Source organism: Nicotiana tabacum, chromosome 12, assembly GCF_000715075.1.
Source record: "Nicotiana tabacum cultivar K326 chromosome 12, ASM71507v2, whole genome shotgun sequence".
NCBI classification, from domain to species: Eukaryota; Viridiplantae; Streptophyta; class Magnoliopsida; order Solanales; family Solanaceae; genus Nicotiana; species Nicotiana tabacum.
Genome location: NC_134091.1, coordinates 41,199,692 through 41,219,319, shown reverse-complemented (window position 1 = coordinate 41,219,319; position 19,628 = coordinate 41,199,692). Strand labels below are relative to the sequence as shown.

The following is a 19,628-nucleotide window of genomic DNA, read 5'->3' as shown; positions in this document are numbered from 1 at the left end:
AAAATGAAAAAGGGTAAAAAAGGACTCATGCGCTCAAAATTGTTTTTGAAACATGCAGTTTGCCACATTAGACACTTGTGTTTAAGAGGCACACTTTGGCCGAGTTAAAGTGACTATATGGTCACTCTAAAAGTTGAAGTGTCTTAACTTACAAATGGTACCAAGTTTAAGGGGTTATCTAGGTATTTAGCCTTTGATATACTTATTGTTTATTAAAGTTGCTTGTTTCGGATGGATTGTAGCTACGCGGGCATGTTTGTGCAGCAGAAGTTTGTGCATCTGCTGAGAAGAGGAATACCTTTGTGCAGCAGATGTTTTTTTTGTGAAAGGTCCCAAGAATGATGGAACATCTTTTTTTGCATTGTAGCCAAATACAACAAATTTGGAATCTTTTTCTGAACATGAGTGGAGTTCATTGGGTGATGCCAAGGAATGTGAAAGACCTAGGCAATACCAGAAAGTCAGGAAAGATCTGAAGAAAATCTAGAAGACTATACCCCTCTGCATCTTTTGGACCATTTGGTTGGAAAGGAATAAGAGATGTTTTGAGAACCAAAGAAATCACCTAGTGTTAGGATCGGGAACTCGGGCAGTGCGGAATATAGCCAAACAACGGTATAATGACAATAACAAAGACAATGAAAGTTTATAACAACGACAATTAAAGTAGATAAAGAAGACACAAATTTAACGTGGTTCGGTCAAAGTGACCTACGTCCACAAGCAGAGAAGAGCAATTTACTATAACAATAAGAGTACAAAAGAGAGTACAAAATTAGAGTAAACACTCTAATTAATCCCAAATACCCTAAGAGAATAACCTCACAAGATCACTCCAAAGAAAGGGTTCACACAAGTGCTTCCCAACACTTAACTCTCATACAAAACACTCTTAATAAAGGAAGAAAGGAAGAAACAAGAATTGAAGACAAGTCTTGTTGGTGTGTCTAAAATGAACTAATGGCCTTCCCTTTTATAGGCAAAAAAGTCTTGACCTCTTAGGTGTAAAAGAAGAGATACAACTTGTGCAAATGATGTCCAACACACAATGCAATATTTTTAGATCCCAAAGAATATTGCCAACAAAGTCTACACTTTGCAAAGATGCTTATGCTTATGTGAGATGGACTCCATTTGACAAAATAATGGCCATATTACACCTAGCTTTTGCAAAAAATAGTTGCCTTCAAAATTTGTATTTCTGGTGTAAAGGAAATATAGTTGAAAACTTAGATCAGCTTATGGATTTTATAGGTGTTTTGGAAGGTAACTGATGCAGCTATGCGGTAACTTGTAATTTTTTGGGTACCTTCTTGGTACTCCTTTAATGAAACCTTCACCTTATCAAAAACAAAAACAATATACTTATTGTTTACGGGTGTCTTTTTCTCACAACTTCCATAAGCAATTACTTTATCTCCAAGAAAAGAGGGAAAGGTCACCATGACATGTTTGATATGAAACAAGTGACACAAGACAATCAAAAGAATATGACATCAATCTAATAAGTAACTCAGATCCGATAATTCAACTACATGCCAACTTCGGAAAGTTCCTTTTTTTAAGAAAGGTAACATTTATATTCAGAAAAGGTTCCTTTTGATCTGGTCTTAGTTGTTGATTCAGAAAAAAATGAGAACACGAAGTTGTCAAATGCCAACTAAAATAAGAACAGACTCATGTGCGCTTAATGCAATAGCTCCTCTCTAACAACAGTTTCTACCCTTCTAAGGTTGTCAACTGCCTCCACAAATAAAATTTGATCACCACAAGATGACCCGGCAATGATGCCACACCAATTTCCATCTAACCTAATACCATTTCTTTACTCGGTCTTCTTAATCCCCCACCCCGTCATAGGCTGTCTAATTAGCATCCTTATCTGCTCCCCCTCTATCTCTATCTCTCACCCAAGTAGATTTTATCTTTTAAGTTTTACCCTTTCATGATAATAATGAGCTTTTGAACATCACCAGGAAGATACTGCATCGAGTATCGCTAGTAATTCAGGAAGAAAATAATATATTCTCCCTGGAGAGAAAGAAATAGGAGAGCTTTGGATGGAATATAAAAGGATTTTGTTCATTTGAAGAATAGCATCTTATGCATCAAGGTAGGCTGCCTACATTACACCCCTTGGGCTGTGGCCATTCCCCGGACCCTGCGTAAACGCGGGATGCTTTGTGTACCAGGCTGCCCTTTATTTGAGGAATAGCCTTTCATCCCTAATTTTCTTTTGGTGCACCCATGAGTTTCCTACAGGTATAGAAGATTGGGTGTTGTTTGTAGAAAATCATATCATTTTGTAAGGTTTTCTTTCTTTGGTATATTCCTTGTATAGAGGTAGATAAAATCCTACCCTCCCCGTACCCCACTTGTGGGATTACACTGGGTTTGTAGTTGTTGTTGTATTCCTTGTATACGGCACGGGTGCTATTTGTTTCCTTCTATACGGGTGCTATTTGTGCCGTTGTAAATAAAATCCTATTTACTTAAATAAGGGCTCGTTTGGTATGAGGGATAAGGAATAATTAATCTCGAGACTAAATTTAAGAAGAGTTTATCCCATATTTGGTTGGTAGAAAACTGCGGTATAATTAATCCAGGGATAAGTTATCCCGGGATTGTAGCGTTTTTTTATCCCCATGGAAAGGTGGAATAACTAATCCCGGGATAATTAATCCTGGGATAACTTCTTTCCAACCAAACGACCCCTAAAAGAATAGTCTCCTCCCCCTCCCCCCTCTCTCAGCACCTGCATCAACAGGCTTCCTCTTCCAACATTTAAAAAACCAGTATCAAGCAAAAATTAATTTCATTAGGAGAACTTTCTGCAATATCTTTAGAAGTCAAGGGACGTAAACCTGGTAACTCCATAAAATTCTAGTGATGAAAGAATCTTCCCAGCATCAATAACAACAATGAGTGTTAAAAAACGTATTACTACGTAGAATGCAGCATAAGTAGCAGGAGGTAAAAGAGAGAAAACCTGCTTGTACATATCATCCTCAGCTAGTCTAACCCGCAACTGCTGTTCGACAACTGCCTGGACAACTTTTTTCTCGTCATTATTTCGGAGTCTCTCAGCCATCAAATAATAACCGTCAAGAGCTAGGTCTTCGTAGGACTTCCCAAATTCCCTGAGACGGTTAGCCCACCGAAACAGATCACGTGGAGTAATGAAACCATGTTTTCCAGCAAAGATTTTAGTGCTCTGTCTATGCAATTGTAGTTCCTTCATGACAGCAATCATTTTCCTAGCATAGCTTTCTGGGATTTCACACCTATTGGTCAATATTGTGCTCAACTCATCTTCTGGAATTTCATCAACATGGATCTCCACGAAACGGTTGCGAAATGCTCGTGAAAGCATTTTGCGACCACCATATAAGGTAGGTGGATTCTGAGTGGCAAACAACATGAAGTTTGGGTGTGCTCGAACAGTTTCACACAACTCTGGGACAAAAAGCTCTCTATTATCATCTAGCAACCTGTTCAAAGCCTCTAACACATCTGATGGGGCAAGGTTGAGCTCATCTAGAACTATCCAATGACCATTGCGAACCGCCTTAACAAGTGCACCCTCATGGAAGACAAGCTTCCCATTTGCATCAGTAACATAGGAACCCAGGTACTCCTGCAGATCAGTGTGTTCATGGTTATTAATCCTCACAAACTCATGAGCAGTTATAGCAGCAAGATACTGGACAAGGCTCGTCTTTCCACTAGATGTTGGCCCCTGAAGTAGAACTGGGTATCTTCCAACAAATATGGCACGCGCCAAGTTTCTAATATGCTCCTTGACACTCTTAGTCAAAACATAGCTCTCCACCAAATCATCAGACCTTGAGTTTCCTCTATCTAACAAGTAAGCATCAAAGGAGATCTGCGGAGGTATTTTACCCTCTAATAAATATTTAGTAATCAATTGGTTCATTATTTTAGCACTTGGTTCATCTAATGAAATCAGAAAAAACATACAAAAGCCATCATAAAGGGCTTTTGGAAGTCCAAAAGTTCTCTTTGCTTTCTTTGTGTATTCTAGTGCACGGTAAAGAGATCTTAAACTATATTGGGGCTTCTGGTTAGCACCATCCTGTAACTTCTCTTCAGATTGCTTCTTGGCTGCTTTATAGAACTGTACAATTTTATTGACTAGTTCTCTATTTGAATGATCCCCATCAATAAACTGACTAATAAACAAAGAAAGGTCTTTGTCGTCCAACAAATCATCAACAAAATATTCTGTAAATCTGCTCCTTAACGAAATGGGCAAGTCTCTCTTCCCAGCATCAGTTGCAGGATTCATGCAGGCAAACAAGCGGAAGTTCGAGTGTCTACTGACATAATCAACATCACCCCTTTCAGTCAAACACAGAGATCCAGTTTCTTCTTCAAGTACACCGATAACTCGCTGCAAGGTCTCCGGAGGAGCCAAGTTCACCTCATCAAGCAGTATCCATTCACCATTCTTAAGTGCAGAAACAAAAGCTCCTTCTACAAAAGAAAATATCATTCCACCAGAAGCAGTAATCTGCATACGCGCTTTATCTAGTTTCAGGGAAAAGGCTTCCCAAGCCTTTATCAGTTTATCCTCCAAAGGTCTCTTCCGCTTTGTACCAGACCCAGATCTTCCTATTTCAATTATCTTTCCGACACCTTTCTGAAATCCACCTAATAACATCTTCCAATTCTTTTCAGATACAAACTTCCTTAAACGTACAAGAAAAACTTCATTCTCCTGAAACAATAGTGTGTGATATTGATTAAAGCTGAAAGAAACAACATTTAAAAAGGTAAAATCTCGAAACTTACCTTGGACGAAAATGTAATGGTAAAAAGGTTCTCAAACTCCTTATAAAGGGGTATACAGATGAACTGAGCATCCATTGGTTTGAATCCACCCAACAAGTCTGTGATATCACTTTGCTGACTCAAATTCTGCAGCATAATATAATTTGTTGATGAAATGGAAGGCTGTTAAATGCAAATTTAATTCCCCTTGTTCTCAGATATTTCCCAAACATACCAGGACCGTAAGTTTTTGACCAAGTCTTGAAGCAAGACTCTGTACAAGAGTGGTTTTCCCTGTACCAGTCTCACCCACCAAAAGAACTGGCTCATTATACTTAACAGAGCACGCTATCCTCTCAAGCACGTGGATTAGATTCCGAATCTCAACGAAATGCTTCTTCTCTTCCCAGGTCTACAACAATATAAAGAACTTCAGAAAGGAACAAAAGAAAATATCATGCTCTACCAAAAAAGATCAGAGTTCATTCACTCACAGCCCTGTGGTTACGCTTAAGTACAACCCTTCCGATACGTAAATCAGATGCCAGTTCCTGCAGAGATGTTGCAAATAAGAAAATGAAGCTGCTATATTGTAAGCTATGAAAATATCACATAACAAAATAACAGATACCTGAATAACAGGCCTATCAATGGGATACAATGTGTCCACAGGTCCTGCTGACCACATCTTAGCTATCTCTTTCACAAGAGCCAACCGTTTTTCATGTGAAGTTGAAAAGGAAGCAAAGATATCTACAGCCTACAAGGTCAAATCATCCACCTGTTTAGCATAACTGAAATATTTAGCAAGGGAAAGACAAACTGAGCGTTAGTTATCATGTAAGACCTCCTTATAAATGTTTTCATAAGCTGATAGACCATCCCCGCTAAAATGAACACCTAAACCTGCAATTCTCTTGCACCATTTGAGAAGATCTCTGCAATTAATAAGACATCGTTAAAGCCGACAATATTGTACAGATTCAAATGACGGGCCGTGATAGAGCTTACCTTAGTGAAAACCTTCCATGAAAACCTAAATAGGCACCAGTTCCGAAATGAGATCCTACTAGCTCATTAACTCTATCAAATGTTCCTGCAAGATGTGCCCACAGAATTAGACATTCTAGAGGTAGAAAACCTATGAAGAACCATTAGATCTATCGTACCAATAAGTTCTGCTGCCAGAGACTCCAATTCTGGATACCACTTGTTCACAATCTTCAGCAAGTCCTGATGACTTGAAGGTGCGATCATTACTCTCCGCCAAAGTGCACTAACCGAACTCCTACCTATTAAAGAACGATGACTTTCAGCTAACGATGGAAACGAACCCAAAATAATAAAGAAGGATAAAATATATAACAAGATATACATGTTGCAATAAAAGGAAGTCTTATCGACATCAATAACATTAATAGCAAAACATTAGTATTGGTACCATTACAAACGGTCATTAGAGACATCCACCTTTAATAGGAGCTACTAAAAAAATGACAAATCCTGACGACAAGAGCTTGTAGTTGTCATATACCAGAATCTTGTCAGTTTTAAACTCGGAGCTGGCTTTCCTCACGCTCTGAGAATGCTAGCCAACAATTGGGAAAGAACTCACAATTGTTGGAGAACACCAGACCACCCAAAGACACAAGTGACTGACACAGTACTGAAGGTATTTTGGAAAGAGCTTTGAGAACTTTGAGGTCCCAAACCCACTTCTACTTAAATATAATCACAGTGCAAACATGTAGGAAGAAAGGCGACCAGAACTTTTGAGAAGCACTCAAGCAGCAAAAGAAGTTCACCAACCAATTATCAGGAAACAACAGAAGAACTTCTGCAAACAGCCAAAACAGAATCTATTTCTTACCAAGCATCGGAAACCATGAGCGCGTGCTATTTTCACAAATAGACTGAGGGAAAGAGAAGGAAAGGGGGGGAAAGAAACTAACAGCAGACTCCAAAATACTACTTAGCAACTAGGGAAAAATTAAACAAGTATACTAAGAATGTTAATTTTTCTAGTTAGGTACATAGAACATGGACAAGAAAACCAAAATTTATACTAAGTTGCAATACCAACCTTCCATAGATATATCTATCTTAGTGCTTGTCATCGTGGAAAATAACCGAAAACCTTCATGGACTCGGATTGCCTGCAGTGGTTAATACGTATTAGTTTTCCTTCATCATCAGGATAATATGCACAAGAAGCAGTGTAGCATTTCACCAATCAACTTGTGAATGCTAGGATCCAAGGACCAATCAGCACGGAGACCCAAAAAAGGGGCTAGCCTTCGGAAACAACAAATCATGGTGGCAAACAGCAACATCATCTGTTTAACTAACTAAATGGGCAAGATACACACACCGTCCTCTAACATCTTTTTTGTTCTGAGATTTGTCAGGAAATGGAATATGAATAATGATGGCTAAAGCACTGCTGAATATATTCCATATGGGAAAGATATACTTGCCACAAGTTAGGAAATCACAACTTGTCCAATGAATCAGAAGAAAAAGATTCACTTCCATTCAGATGTAAAGACTAAAGCATAGAATCTTGACTTATCTCCTTGCTTCAGAACAATGAACAGTTCAATCATTGAAGTGTTCAATTAATATCACTATCAAATTGATTTAAACACGCGCATAAATAAGCATAAGAATAATGCTACAAAAAATCAAACAGCTAATTAACTTGAAATAAAACAGATGTTTCCAAGAAGCTAGTTAAAGAGCTACACAAAACCGCACAATGGAAACAGTAGGCCACCACATACCTTCATAATTTGCTTTCAATGGATTATAAAGTCAGAGAGAGTCAAGATATTACAACCATAAAATTTTGTTTTTTTTTTTAACAAGCTAATTAGCAAATCCAGACAAAAGAGAATGCAGTGAAAAGCATCAAAGGATAAGCATGAGATCTTCTAGAACAGATAGAGACAATATTCCATAATACCTCTCCATGCCCAGTGAAGAACGAAGTTGTGCCTTCTAACAGAGGCAATAAGATGCACTGAACATCAGGAGGTGCTTTATCAACATCCTCAAAGACAACCCAGAATCCATTGGAAACAGCCTGCATTTCATAATAATCCTCTCTATGACAAGGTAGGAATAATGAAATAAATTGATTTCTCAAACGAGTAAGAAACCTGGGTAAGTGAACCAGGCTGCCATCTGAATTCACCAGGTTGCTCTGTACAGACATAAGTGCCAACTAACATCTTGCCATCAACTTGCTCATCCATGTGAAGGAATAAAACTATGTTTGTGAACATTTACCAACAAGAAAAAAGCAGACACGGTCAGAACGAACCAAGATCTTATTCAAAGCACCATAAGCAAAAGCATTTGTTAGCTATTTATGAAAGTTGATGGCAATAGATGACCATACTCACATGTGATACAAGTATATATTCAAACTTGGGAATCAAATGTCTATCCAACTTAAATTTTCAAAATTTATGACAATGCCTTTTTAAATCAATTCCAAATCTAGAAACGTCAATAAAACTTGAATATCCAGTGATGGTACCACGTTCAGCTTGTGAAAGAAATAACGAGTCTTTTGCAATGGCTGTTCAAGAATATGTAAACAACTCTGTTCTTCAAATTGTGCCATACTGGCAGTGTGGACCACAACAAAGATCCATGAACATAGAAGAGAAAGCAGAGGACAAGATGAAGAAAACTATTCAGGGGTTTGTTACTAAATCTGGGAACAAGAAATTTTTCCCTGCTGGTTATTGAAGCCTTGGACTTCACTTGGAGTCTGACATATTTATGAACACAATATAATCAGCTCACCGAGCGCTTCACTAAAGCCGCTTCGCTTCAGGACTCTGAAGCGCAACAGACACTGTGTCGCTTTGCTTCACACTTAAAGGGCTGAAGAGCTCGCTTTCCCAACCCTGCTCATTAGCCTAATGAGCCTAATTATCTCTCTTTACTCCAGGCTCACTCCTATTGACCTCATCTCTCTCTACTTCAAAAAAAACCAAAAAACGTTGAACAAAAGAAAAATCAAACCCAAGCATAAATCTCATAACGGTGTTACACACGCGGAAGGGTGTTAGAGAATACTCCACTTGTTTCTTATCGGTTGTGCAAGGGTTTCCGAAGGAATTTAGATGATCTTGGGCTACTTAAACTAGCACCTTAAGGTTCTGCATGATGCTCAGATTCTTTTGTAGAGTTGATTGGTGGTGGTGGCTGGTGATGGTAACAGATCGGTTGAGGTGGAGGTGGCCGGTGATGCAGGTGATTGGTGGTTTAGCGGTGTCTGGCATTAGCGGGGTTGGTGGTGGTGGTTGTGCGATGATGGCCGGTTATGATTAGTGGTGACAGTTCGATGGTGATCTTGACTGGGGCTGAGGACAGCTGGCAGTGGTGGGCAATGGAGGTGATTAATAGAGGTGGCTGTTGTCAATGGGATGTGCGGAGAAGGCTGGAGGTGGAGGTTATGTGGTGGTAGTGGCTAAAGAAGTGGTTAAAGCACATCTTCACATGATTCTTTAATTGAAAGTCTTAATGATTTTAAGGCTCATACAAGCTCGGAATGAATCAGATTTATTTAAAGAAAATAAGTAAGGGAAAAGAAACAAATGCACTTACAAGGTTAAGATCTCAATGAATCAGATTTAAACCTCAACAAAGTGGCAAACGGGGACTAAAGGAATATATTAAACTTAATTATTCAAATGCATGCTACCACTTTTTATTTAATTCTTTTGGAAGACTCAAATTAACCACATAAATGAGGGAAAGGAAATTATTAGACCTTTTCCATAGATGTCAACATCTGATACGAATAATAACAATTACTTTTAACCTTTTCTAAAGTTCATGACTACTTTTTGACTTGTTTACATCCCTTTGGTCCTTAAGTCGGGATACATTAACCTTAAGAGCTCAACCAAACATCCACAGCCAACAACCAAGCAACAAAAGACAATTCCATCACATAAAAGATATACATATGCTATTGGTGATTGATTTCACATGGAGCAACAAACAACATACCCCGATCCCCATTAAGTTCTGCTAACTTTGAAATTAATGCAGTTTTTCCTGCACCGGCAGGGCCATACAAAAGAACAGGCCACCTCTGACTAAAAGCCAGGAACACCATCTCATAACTCTTCTGCATAGCAGAAGTCAAGATGAAAGGTTTCCCACATTCCCTGCACATTTTTAAAAGATCAAAGTTAAATGCTGTTTAGGGGAACAAAGAAGCAGCATGGACAAAGAAATCCAGGAAGTTACAGGTCTATGATACAAAGGATCTCAAGGACGCCACTTTGTAATCGACCCACTTACCAACTACCCCCAATTGTACCACTGTAAATGCCAACTTTTAAGCGCATCCAGCCACATTACTAGCAAATTATAACAGAGATGCTATATTTAGGAATGCTCTTACCATGTCAATTTCCTGTCCCCTTTCTCCTGAATGGTTGAGGAGGACAGAACTAAAGAATCAAAAGGTGAAGATTGTAACGAATGACATCGGTTGAGTCCCATGCTTCGCCCAGCTAAGTCCCGATTATTTTCATGTGAGGATTCAAGATACCAGCCTGCTTTCTCCAGTGCTCCATCCTGACAATATTCTTTCCAGCTGCAGATTTGAAATCATCAATTCAAACGTGAGAAGACGTATAAGAAGATTCAGATCCACGAATAATCAGATGAAATGCTGCATAGCATATACTCATATCGTAAATGACAGAATTTTTGAAGGCCAAAGAAGAAATTTACATAGCATTAAACAAAGATGTATCTTTTTGGTGCAACCTGGTAATTAACAGGATCTGGATGCAATTTTAGATTTGCACAATCTGTAGTTATATTTTCTCGCACTGGCTTAGTGCAAGCATTTATAAAATCTTTGATTACTTATCAAAAAAATCTCAGCATGGAAGAATATCATGAATCCAGAAAGAAGGAAAAAATTACTCTCTGAAGTCATAATATTATTCCTACCACGAGCTAGAGCATTAACCGAGAAATTAGCAGCATCCAGTATCAAATATATAGCTCCAATTCCAGTAGACTTTTCCAACTAAGGATTTGCTGTGACTTACATCAAGCAGTTGATACACTTGTCTCTTTAAAAAATGTAACATTAACTCAACGAATTAGAACGCAACAACTTACCTCAGTGAACAGCAATATGCTTCTTGAGAAAAGCGATTGAAATTTGCTATAGCTTGGTCATTTAACTTGAAAACTATCGACAGTATTTTTATCCCATACCATCTTAAGTCAAACGCACTTCTATTTGGCTCTTCATTTTTACCCAGACTTATAATGTCGAAAAAGCAAGACCAGTTCCATCTCGTGGCAAAATCTTCAGGGTCTGCTAGAAGGAGACGATATGAAACTCGTACTACATTCAGCAAACCAGCTCCATCCTAATAAGAGAGTAGTTAGATAGCAGCTTATTAAATTTGCTATGCTAAATTGGGTTAAAATAGTACTTATCAACAAAAATGGAGAGACGAAAACACAGAAAACAACGAATTTTGAATTCAATGGAGAAATCATTACCACATTGTCGAGGACTAACAGCAACTTATCATCATAGACTTGCACAAGAGAATGAGCTTACAATAATAATTAAGGTACTCGATTTAACTCCCTAACTCAGAACAATGTGGAAACAATGTAAAGCCCAATAGACAACTAGCAGCCATCCTAGACTAGATCTACAAAATCTTAAACGCTCTGTATATAGACCATAGGTAAGTTTCAGCATGTATTGCCACACATATATCTCATTACCAGCAAGGGTTCCCAAAAACTTTCAGAGACAAGAAAAATATTAAGCATAAAGTGACTATTAAGACAAACAAACTCAAAGTGCAAGATTGAAATTTAATTAGACAATAAAGGAATCAAATGCATCTTCTCTTAAGTAGATGGTTCCAATGATAACAACCACCGACAAGAATCCACTTATAAGTCCTAAGATCACTTTGGTTAATATTTTTTTCCCATTTTCCGGAGAAATAAAGTACATTTTTTAAAACTGCAGAACCATTACCCCCTTCCCCCACCTCCCATCTCGAACTGTGCACCTCTAGACCTCCAGGGTTTCTCGGTTCTCAAAAAGATCGAACACACTAGCTAAAATAAGATAAAAGTGCTACCAAATTGTTACTGCTTTAGTTCCACAAGACAAAGTGTGTTAGGGTAAATTGGTCAAGATTTCATAATTTGAACTTCCAGTGGAAGTGAGACTGTGAGACATAATCCAGGACAGAGGGAGTAATAGAAGTTATCCACCCAAGTTTTCACAACGGACATCCTTCATTATACAAATTGGAATCTTGTATACTCCGGCAAAAACCAAAATCAGCATCCTTTTGAAAGGCTGCATTCTAACTTCATTCGAGATGATCCACATGAGTGGGGAAACATATAAAGATTTGTCCCTCTTCCTCTCACCCCTAATCATCTAGCTCTCGCAATGAAGCCAAGATTGGCAAACATCAAGCCTAATTGGTTACAGCTTGATAGCTTCCCTAAGAGTGCTCCAAAGAAATTATCAAGACAATGTTTCAACACAATTACTAGCAGTCAGCCAACTCTTTAAAGTCATAAAACAAATGTAGATCCTTGAAACTCTGCTTAGAGTTCCTCCATACTTAACCCAAACTCGAAAGTTCTGATCTTAATAAACTGATTGCACTTGGATCAAGCTCAAACTGCTGACTGTTCTTGTACATAGAGAAGACCTGGCGACCATTCACACTCAACATCCAGTTTCAAAGCGAACAGCACAAACGATCCGAATACCAGCTATGACAATGAAGCCATATATAGCCAAGAGATTTTTCAAAGTATGTCAAAACTAGATCAAAGATATCAATGAGAATGCAATAAGATGAGTGGTCTAGTAAAGAGCCAACTCTGATAGCTGAAAAATAATTGGTTTTAAACCCAAGAATCATAGAAATAAGATATACCATAATATAAAAAGTAGATTAGTACTCAATTATTCTCTTTGTGAATAGAAGCAACAACAACAACTAAACACCCAGTGTAATCTCACAAGTGGGGTATGGGGAGGGTATTTGTTTAAAGGATTGGATCTCTTTTGTTGAGAACCATATTTTGGTGTAGGTTCTCTTATTTTTGTATACAGCTTGTATACGGGGTTTCCCCCGGTTGTTAATAAAATTATTTGCTTTATGGATTTCTAGTGGGTTGCTATAGTGGTAAGCACCCTCCACTTCCAACCAAGAGGTTGTGAGTTCGAGTCACCACAAGAGCAAGGTGGGGAGTTCTTGGAGGGAGGGAGCCGAGGGTCTATTGGAAACAGCCTCTCTACCTAAGGTAGGGGTAAGGTCTGCGTACACACTACCCTCCCCAAACCCCACTAGTGGGATTATACTGGGTTGTTGTTGTTGTTGTTATTAAGTAAATAACATAGGGGCTCAAGAATAGGTAATCAAGAATATGGTTGGACGCTTGACTGTTTTAAATGCAACAAGAAAGGAAATTAAGCAAGTGAGCAACACTCACCTGCTTCATAAAAAATTTAAGATACTCACAATAGGAGAAAGAACAAATTCAAATAACACTAAAGGCGAAAAAGAAAAAAGCACTAGAAGAAATCAAGCCGAGTCTCAATAACCAGCAACACTGTACCTTTAAATTCAAGTCGCAATGATAGTTAAATTCAAGTCGCAATGATAGTTGTCTATTATGAATGTGTCATTATCATTTAAATTCAAGCCACGATGACAGTTGTCTCTTACGAATGCATCACTATAAATAACTACGGACTCTAGGAAAGGACATTGAAACCACGACGAAGACAATAATATTTCCCTACTTCAGAAACTGCCACACTGATGGAACAAAAGCCACTGCCTCCGTCAAAAAAATTGTTACACTTTTCCTTTTGGTTTGTCTAAAAGGAACGACACATTTCTATATTTAGAAATAATCAAACTTTAAAATTGATAAAATTATTTACCTTATCAAAAAAAAAAAATAATTTAATTTTAAAACTGGCATTTTACCCTTTAAGGAGATTATAGCCCCACCACTCCCACCCACCCCACAATATTTATGACTTGTTTTAAACCATAAGTTTCAAAAGTCTCTCATATCTTAAACTCCTTACCCAGTCAAACAAGGGCATATAAAATGGGATGGAGGTAGTATTATTTTATTTTTTTTATAAGGTAATAAGGTAATGTATATTGAAGTGAGCCAGGAAAATGCTGGAAAACAAAAACAAGCAAAAGCTGTAAAACATTTCAAAGAATGTAATGCAAAAAGGAAATCATTTGCAAATGAAAGGAAAAATAGGAACTCATACAGTAGAGCAATGGCAGATTTTTCAGAAACTGTGGAAGAACTGGAATTGATTGATCCTTCACTTCTGGGGGCCAACTCACCTGGAGTCAAGGTGACAACTCTGAATGTGCTTCTAGAATAGACAGATTTCTCTGCTCCATGGAGTGAGATGAGGAATTTAGTGACAAGCCTTCTCCCAAAAGTAATATCTGACCATACACCAATCTCTTTGAAATGTGGGGAATGGGAACTCAACAAATCATATTTTAAGTTTGAAAATTGGTGGTTAGATGTTGAAGAGTTTCCCTCAAAAGTGTAGACTTGGTGGAACTCCTTTGTGAATGTAGGCAGGCCAGATTTTGTGCTAGCCAGCAAATTAAAGCTCCTCAAAACTAAGCTAAAAGAGTGGAATAAGGAGGAGTATGGCAATCTAGAGAAAAGGAAGAAGACAGTTCTCAATAACATCTCAATCTTTGATCAGATTCAAGAAACCAGAAGGCTCACTGAAGGAGAATTATTGGAAAAGGCTGGCCTCATGTTAGAGATTCAGGAGTTAGCCAAGTATGAAGAAACGGCATGGAGACAAAGGTCCATAACCTTATGGCTGAAATAAAGGGACAAGAATATGAAGCTCTACCACAAAATGGCTAATGCACATATAGGAGATATAACCACATAGATAAGCTGGAGGTGCAAGGGCAAACTACCACAAACTCTAAAGAGATCAAGAAGGAAATCATAGAATTCTACCAGAAGTTGTAAGCTGAACCTGAAATATGGAGGCCAAATTACAAAATTGCTAGGAGGAACTTTTTAACAGAGGAGGAAAGTATATGGTTACAAAGAGAGTTTGAAGAACAGAAAGTGGTGGAATGCCTCAAGTCATGTGCTTCAGACAAAGCACCAGGACCTGATGGCTTCACCATGGGTTTTTTCCAGATATGCTGGCCAACAGTCAAGGAAGATGTCATGTTGGCCCTGAAGAATTTTCACTCTAATGAACACTTTGAGAAGAGTTTAAATGCATCCTATGCGGCTCTCATCCCAAAGAAGAATGAGGCTAGAGAACTTAAAGACTTGAGGCCTATTAGCTTGATTGGAAGTGTTTACAAGATTATAGCCCAAGTCTTAATTGAGAGGCTAAAGACTGTAATTAACAAGCTCATTGGAGGTTATCAAATGGCCTTCATAAAAGGAAGACAAATCATGGATGCTTCACTTATTGCAAATGAGGTGGTTGACTCTAGACTCAAAAGCAAAATTTCAGGTATTCTATGCAAACTGGATATAGAAAAAGCCTACGACCATGACAACTAGAAGTTCCTTCTGAGATTAATGTCTGATATGGGCTTTGGAACTAAGTGGATTAACTTGATCCGTTTCTTTCTTAGCACTGTAAAATTATCTATCTTGATTAATGGCTCACCCCAAGGTTTTCTCTCTTCAGAAAGGGGTTAAGACAAGGGGATCCTCTATCCCCCTCTTGTTTTTGATGGCAATGGATGGGCTGAATCAGATGATCAGCACTGCAAGGTCAAATGGCTGGATCAAGAGGTTCAAGGTGTCTAACAGAGAAAATTGCATACTAGAGATTTCACACCTCCTGTATGCAGATGACTCTATCATTTTCATGGGAACTCAACCAAAAGAGATGCTTCATCTGAGACTGATTAACAACCTTTGAAGATGTTGCAGGTTTACATGTTATTTGGGGAAAGAGTAAGCTATATCAGGAAATGAAGTTCCAAACATACAAAATTTGGCTAACATCCAAGAATGTGGTATAGAGAACCTACCTACTAAATACCTAGGCCTTCCTTAGGGTTCCAAAAACAAGTCGCAAGAAATCTGGCAAGGGGTGATTGGAAGGAGTGAAAAAAGACTTTCAAGATGGAAGAGTCAATATTTGTCACTTGATGGCAAGGTGACTCTAGTGTATAGTGTCTTAGATGCATTGTCTTCCTATGTGATGTCCTTATTCCCAATACCAACCAAGGTGAGGAAAAAGGTTGATTCCCTAAGAAGGAATTTTATCTGGCAAGGAAATAGTAAGAAAAAGACTATTCACTTAATCAAATAGGAGACTTTTTTGTGTTCTAAGCAGGCAGGTGATTTAGTATCAGAAACCTAAAAGCACAGAACAACAATAACAGTCTCCTTGCAAAATGGTTATGGAGGTATAATTTGGAGGAAACAGCTTTATGGAGAAGGGTGATACAAGAGAAGTATGGCCAAGGAGGATCTTGGTGCACCAAACCAGTGTCATCCCCACATGGAGTTGGTGTTTGGAAAACAATTAGGGGACAATAGAGGTTCATTGCTAATTATTTTAGTATCAAGGTTGGAAATGGAAGAAGAGTTCTTTTCTAGATGTCACTTGTTTGGGCACACTCCTCTGAAAGATCAGTTTCCAGATTTATATAACATTGCTGCGAATCCAAGAATTTCAGTAGCAGAAGCAAAATCCACATGTGGGTGGAACATTGTTTTCAGAAGGAACTTAAATGACTGGGATTTGCAAAGTGTGGCAGATTTCTGGGAGACCTTAGAAGCCTTCCAAGGTCTCATAGAAGAGGAAGATGCTTTAACGTAGAAGGGTCACAAATTTGAATCCTTTTCAGTAAAATCTGCTTATCATTTCATCAACAATACTCCTATCCTACTCAAGGATGGCCATGAAAACAAATTTGGAGGGTCAGGGAGCCCACAAAAGTCTTATGCTTCACATGATTAGTAGCAAGGGAAGTTGTTCTAACTCGGGATAATCTTATTAGGAGAGGAATTCAACTATATGCTAGGTGTAGTCTATGCGGCAAAGATGGGGAATCAGTGTCCCATCTCTTTATACATTGCCCAGTCATTGCTCAACTTTGGTATTTTTATCTTAATTTGGCTGCAATCTCCCGGTCAATGCCCAATAACACTACATCTCTTCTCAATAGCTGGAACAATGGAGGGGCAAATATTAAACAGAAGAAATAGTGGAAAGTAGTCCCTACTTGCATCTGGTGGGTCATATGGAAGGAAAGGAATGCAGAGTTTTTGAAGATAGGCCTAGCTCTTACCAAAAAATTAAGCTTAACTGTTTTTTGTTATTTCATTTTTTGTGCAAAGAGAGTAATAGGGAGGACGTACATTCTTTACTAGATTTGCTAGAAGAAATGAAATCGAATAGCATAAGCTAGGCGGTCTCAGATCTTTTGGGGTCTGATTGTAGCTCACACAATCTCTTGTAAATATTTTATTCATTTATAGAATTTGTTACCAATATCCCAAAAAAAAAAAAAAAAAAAAAAGATGGCATCAGGCTCTAACACATTTGCCATAGCCATGCAGCACCAAAACTAAACATGAATATACAATATTGTTTGAGCTTAAGTATATTGTCATTCTTGCCTTCAAATATTCTAGTGTTACTTTCATTCCAAATTACCCAGCAGATAGCTGCAGGAATAGTGTTCCGCATGGAGAGGGAGGACTTAGCAATTCCTCCTCTCCGCCAAGTCGTCAAAAATCAAGAGGGGAGCTAGGCATGCACCAGTTCAAGCCCAGGATGGAAAAAGCTAAGTTCCAAAGTTGGCCAGAGACTTTGAACTTCGCTAGGGATGGAGGAAGTGTTATTTTATACATTGATCACCCACCTATGAATTATTCAGACTTCTCGTTAGAAATTGGAGTTTTTTCCTCCTTTATTTATCTGTTTCTTTTGTAACACTGTCCACCGTAGCAAGGCTACAGACACAACTATCACATGCCCTATATCATACACAAGCCAAATTTAAAGTCTTTATTAACCCATTACCCAACAACTCATATAATTCTAGAATTCCCAGATACAACAAACGATACGCGTAGTTGAGGTCATGGCACACTCCTCTATCAGTTCAAATTTAGGTTTATATCAGAAATCTGTACAATCAAGAAAGACAAGAGACAGGTTGGTGATCACTTTAAAGTTAGAATTCACTTGATATCGTTGATGCTCAGGAGCAATCTAACATCTGCAGTTTCTGACTTTCTGTGCATGTCACGACCAAGCAGTAAGAAGTAAACAGAAGAGAGGTATGGTGTCAAAAATTAGCTCTCAAAGACAAGACAGCATGAAGACAAATTCAGTATGAGAATTACATAGAAAGTTATGGAGCAAAAATTAGATATTAAGAACAAAATACCAGAACAACTGCCTCCATAACTGATTTTCTCTGTCTAATTCCTTCGAATGGAGGGGGAGCAAACTCAAAATAACCCAATACAGACCTGCGGCAAGGAAAACACTAGTTACTCTAACAAATGAGACAGAAATGCATAAGCACTCCATACCTATGCAATATTATCCTCCATTACTGAAGCACAGCTAAACAAAAAACTCTTATATAAGGCAGCACTCAAGCACTGTGGGTACTGGGTACCATGGTGCAACAGAAACTTTGATCAAGAAATAACGACCTTTATTAAATTCAGGGACCAAATGGAAGAATATACTTTACCTCAATAATGAAGGGACCAAATCATGAGCTCTACAAAATGCCAGACAAGCTAGTTCATGAAGTTTCAAGCCCTTCCCTCTTTTAGCATAAACATCAATAATACGAATAGTATCTTCAATATCTAAACCTTCAACTTCTCTACAATCGTCTTCTTGGTCGACCTCCATCAAGTCACCATCATCGTTGCACCTCAAATTGGGCACCAATCTAAGCAAGAAAATAGCTCTGTCCACAATTTTCCGAGCAAGGGGACGAAAACATCCGACCAAAGGGATTGTATACTTTGGATGTATCATAAGTTGTCCCAAAGCATTCACCACTTCTTCTTCTGTAACTTTATCACCCTATTAACAATGAAAGTTGGAAATTTTTTCATACTCAAGACAAAAGGTACTGAATACAAATGCTACAGCGTGATTTAAATATATTTAAAATTTTATTGGTTATGTTAGATTTTGGGTACCTTCTTTAATAAGTAATCGAATTGGGATATAGAAGCAAGCTCAGGGCACCGAGAAAGGAACCTCTGCAGCTCATAATCCACCCGAAAACTCCCATCAAATGACATTTTTTCGTTATCTATGAATTCAATTAAGTTGGGGCAAAACTTAAATAGCCTCTTTTAAGCTAAAACAAAGCTATAGGTGAATGAGGAGGGAAGGGGGAAAGCTTTGGCAGAAACTAGGGTTTAGGGTTTAAGGATTCTTATTTTGCCGCTTTAAGAAATAGGCAATATAACTAATGTTAATCTACAATAAATTATTTAATATATATAAAAATAATTAGGAATAATTTATTGAAATGACTGAAAAATAAAATAAAAATAATATAGATGCACTATACGTTGGATGCTCTCTAAAAAGGTAAAATACTCCTTACATAAGAAGGCCATTATTTTTAAATTTTCAAGGGGATTATTTTGCCATTAAATTGAATATTTTGTACAATTACTTAATTTACCTTGGAATTCCAATGCACTAAACGTTAGGCAAGATATTTATATGAATAAATTGGTATTTTCTTTGA

The 19,628-nt window shown here is 38.0% G+C and overlaps 1 protein-coding gene across 1 annotated transcript in view; it reads right to left on the bottom strand.

Annotated features, from left to right (window-relative positions):
- The window catches only part of LOC107822078 (midasin), a 69,235-nt gene extending 49,929 nt beyond the window's left edge, over nucleotides 1-19,306 (bottom strand). The window contains exons 1-17 of the mRNA XM_075226390.1: nucleotides 19,066-19,306; nucleotides 18,603-18,946; nucleotides 18,288-18,372; nucleotides 10,960-11,216; nucleotides 10,226-10,420; nucleotides 9,826-9,986; nucleotides 7,956-8,065; nucleotides 7,760-7,879; nucleotides 6,878-6,950; nucleotides 5,964-6,086; nucleotides 5,806-5,890; nucleotides 5,642-5,732; nucleotides 5,426-5,554; nucleotides 5,289-5,345; nucleotides 5,030-5,206; nucleotides 4,816-4,941; nucleotides 2,990-4,741 (exon numbers count right to left, since the gene is read on the bottom strand). Of these exons, the coding sequence (XP_075082491.1) occupies nucleotides 2,990-4,741; nucleotides 4,816-4,941; nucleotides 5,030-5,206; nucleotides 5,289-5,345; nucleotides 5,426-5,554; nucleotides 5,642-5,732; nucleotides 5,806-5,890; nucleotides 5,964-6,086; nucleotides 6,878-6,950; nucleotides 7,760-7,879; nucleotides 7,956-8,065; nucleotides 9,826-9,986; nucleotides 10,226-10,420; nucleotides 10,960-11,216; nucleotides 18,288-18,372; nucleotides 18,603-18,946; nucleotides 19,066-19,170 (3,990 nt within the window). The 5' untranslated portion in view covers nucleotides 19,171-19,306. The remainder of the gene's footprint in view (nucleotides 1-2,989; nucleotides 4,742-4,815; nucleotides 4,942-5,029; nucleotides 5,207-5,288; nucleotides 5,346-5,425; nucleotides 5,555-5,641; nucleotides 5,733-5,805; nucleotides 5,891-5,963; nucleotides 6,087-6,877; nucleotides 6,951-7,759; nucleotides 7,880-7,955; nucleotides 8,066-9,825; nucleotides 9,987-10,225; nucleotides 10,421-10,959; nucleotides 11,217-18,287; nucleotides 18,373-18,602; nucleotides 18,947-19,065) is intronic.
- Between the last annotated feature and the right edge of the window lie 322 nt (nucleotides 19,307-19,628).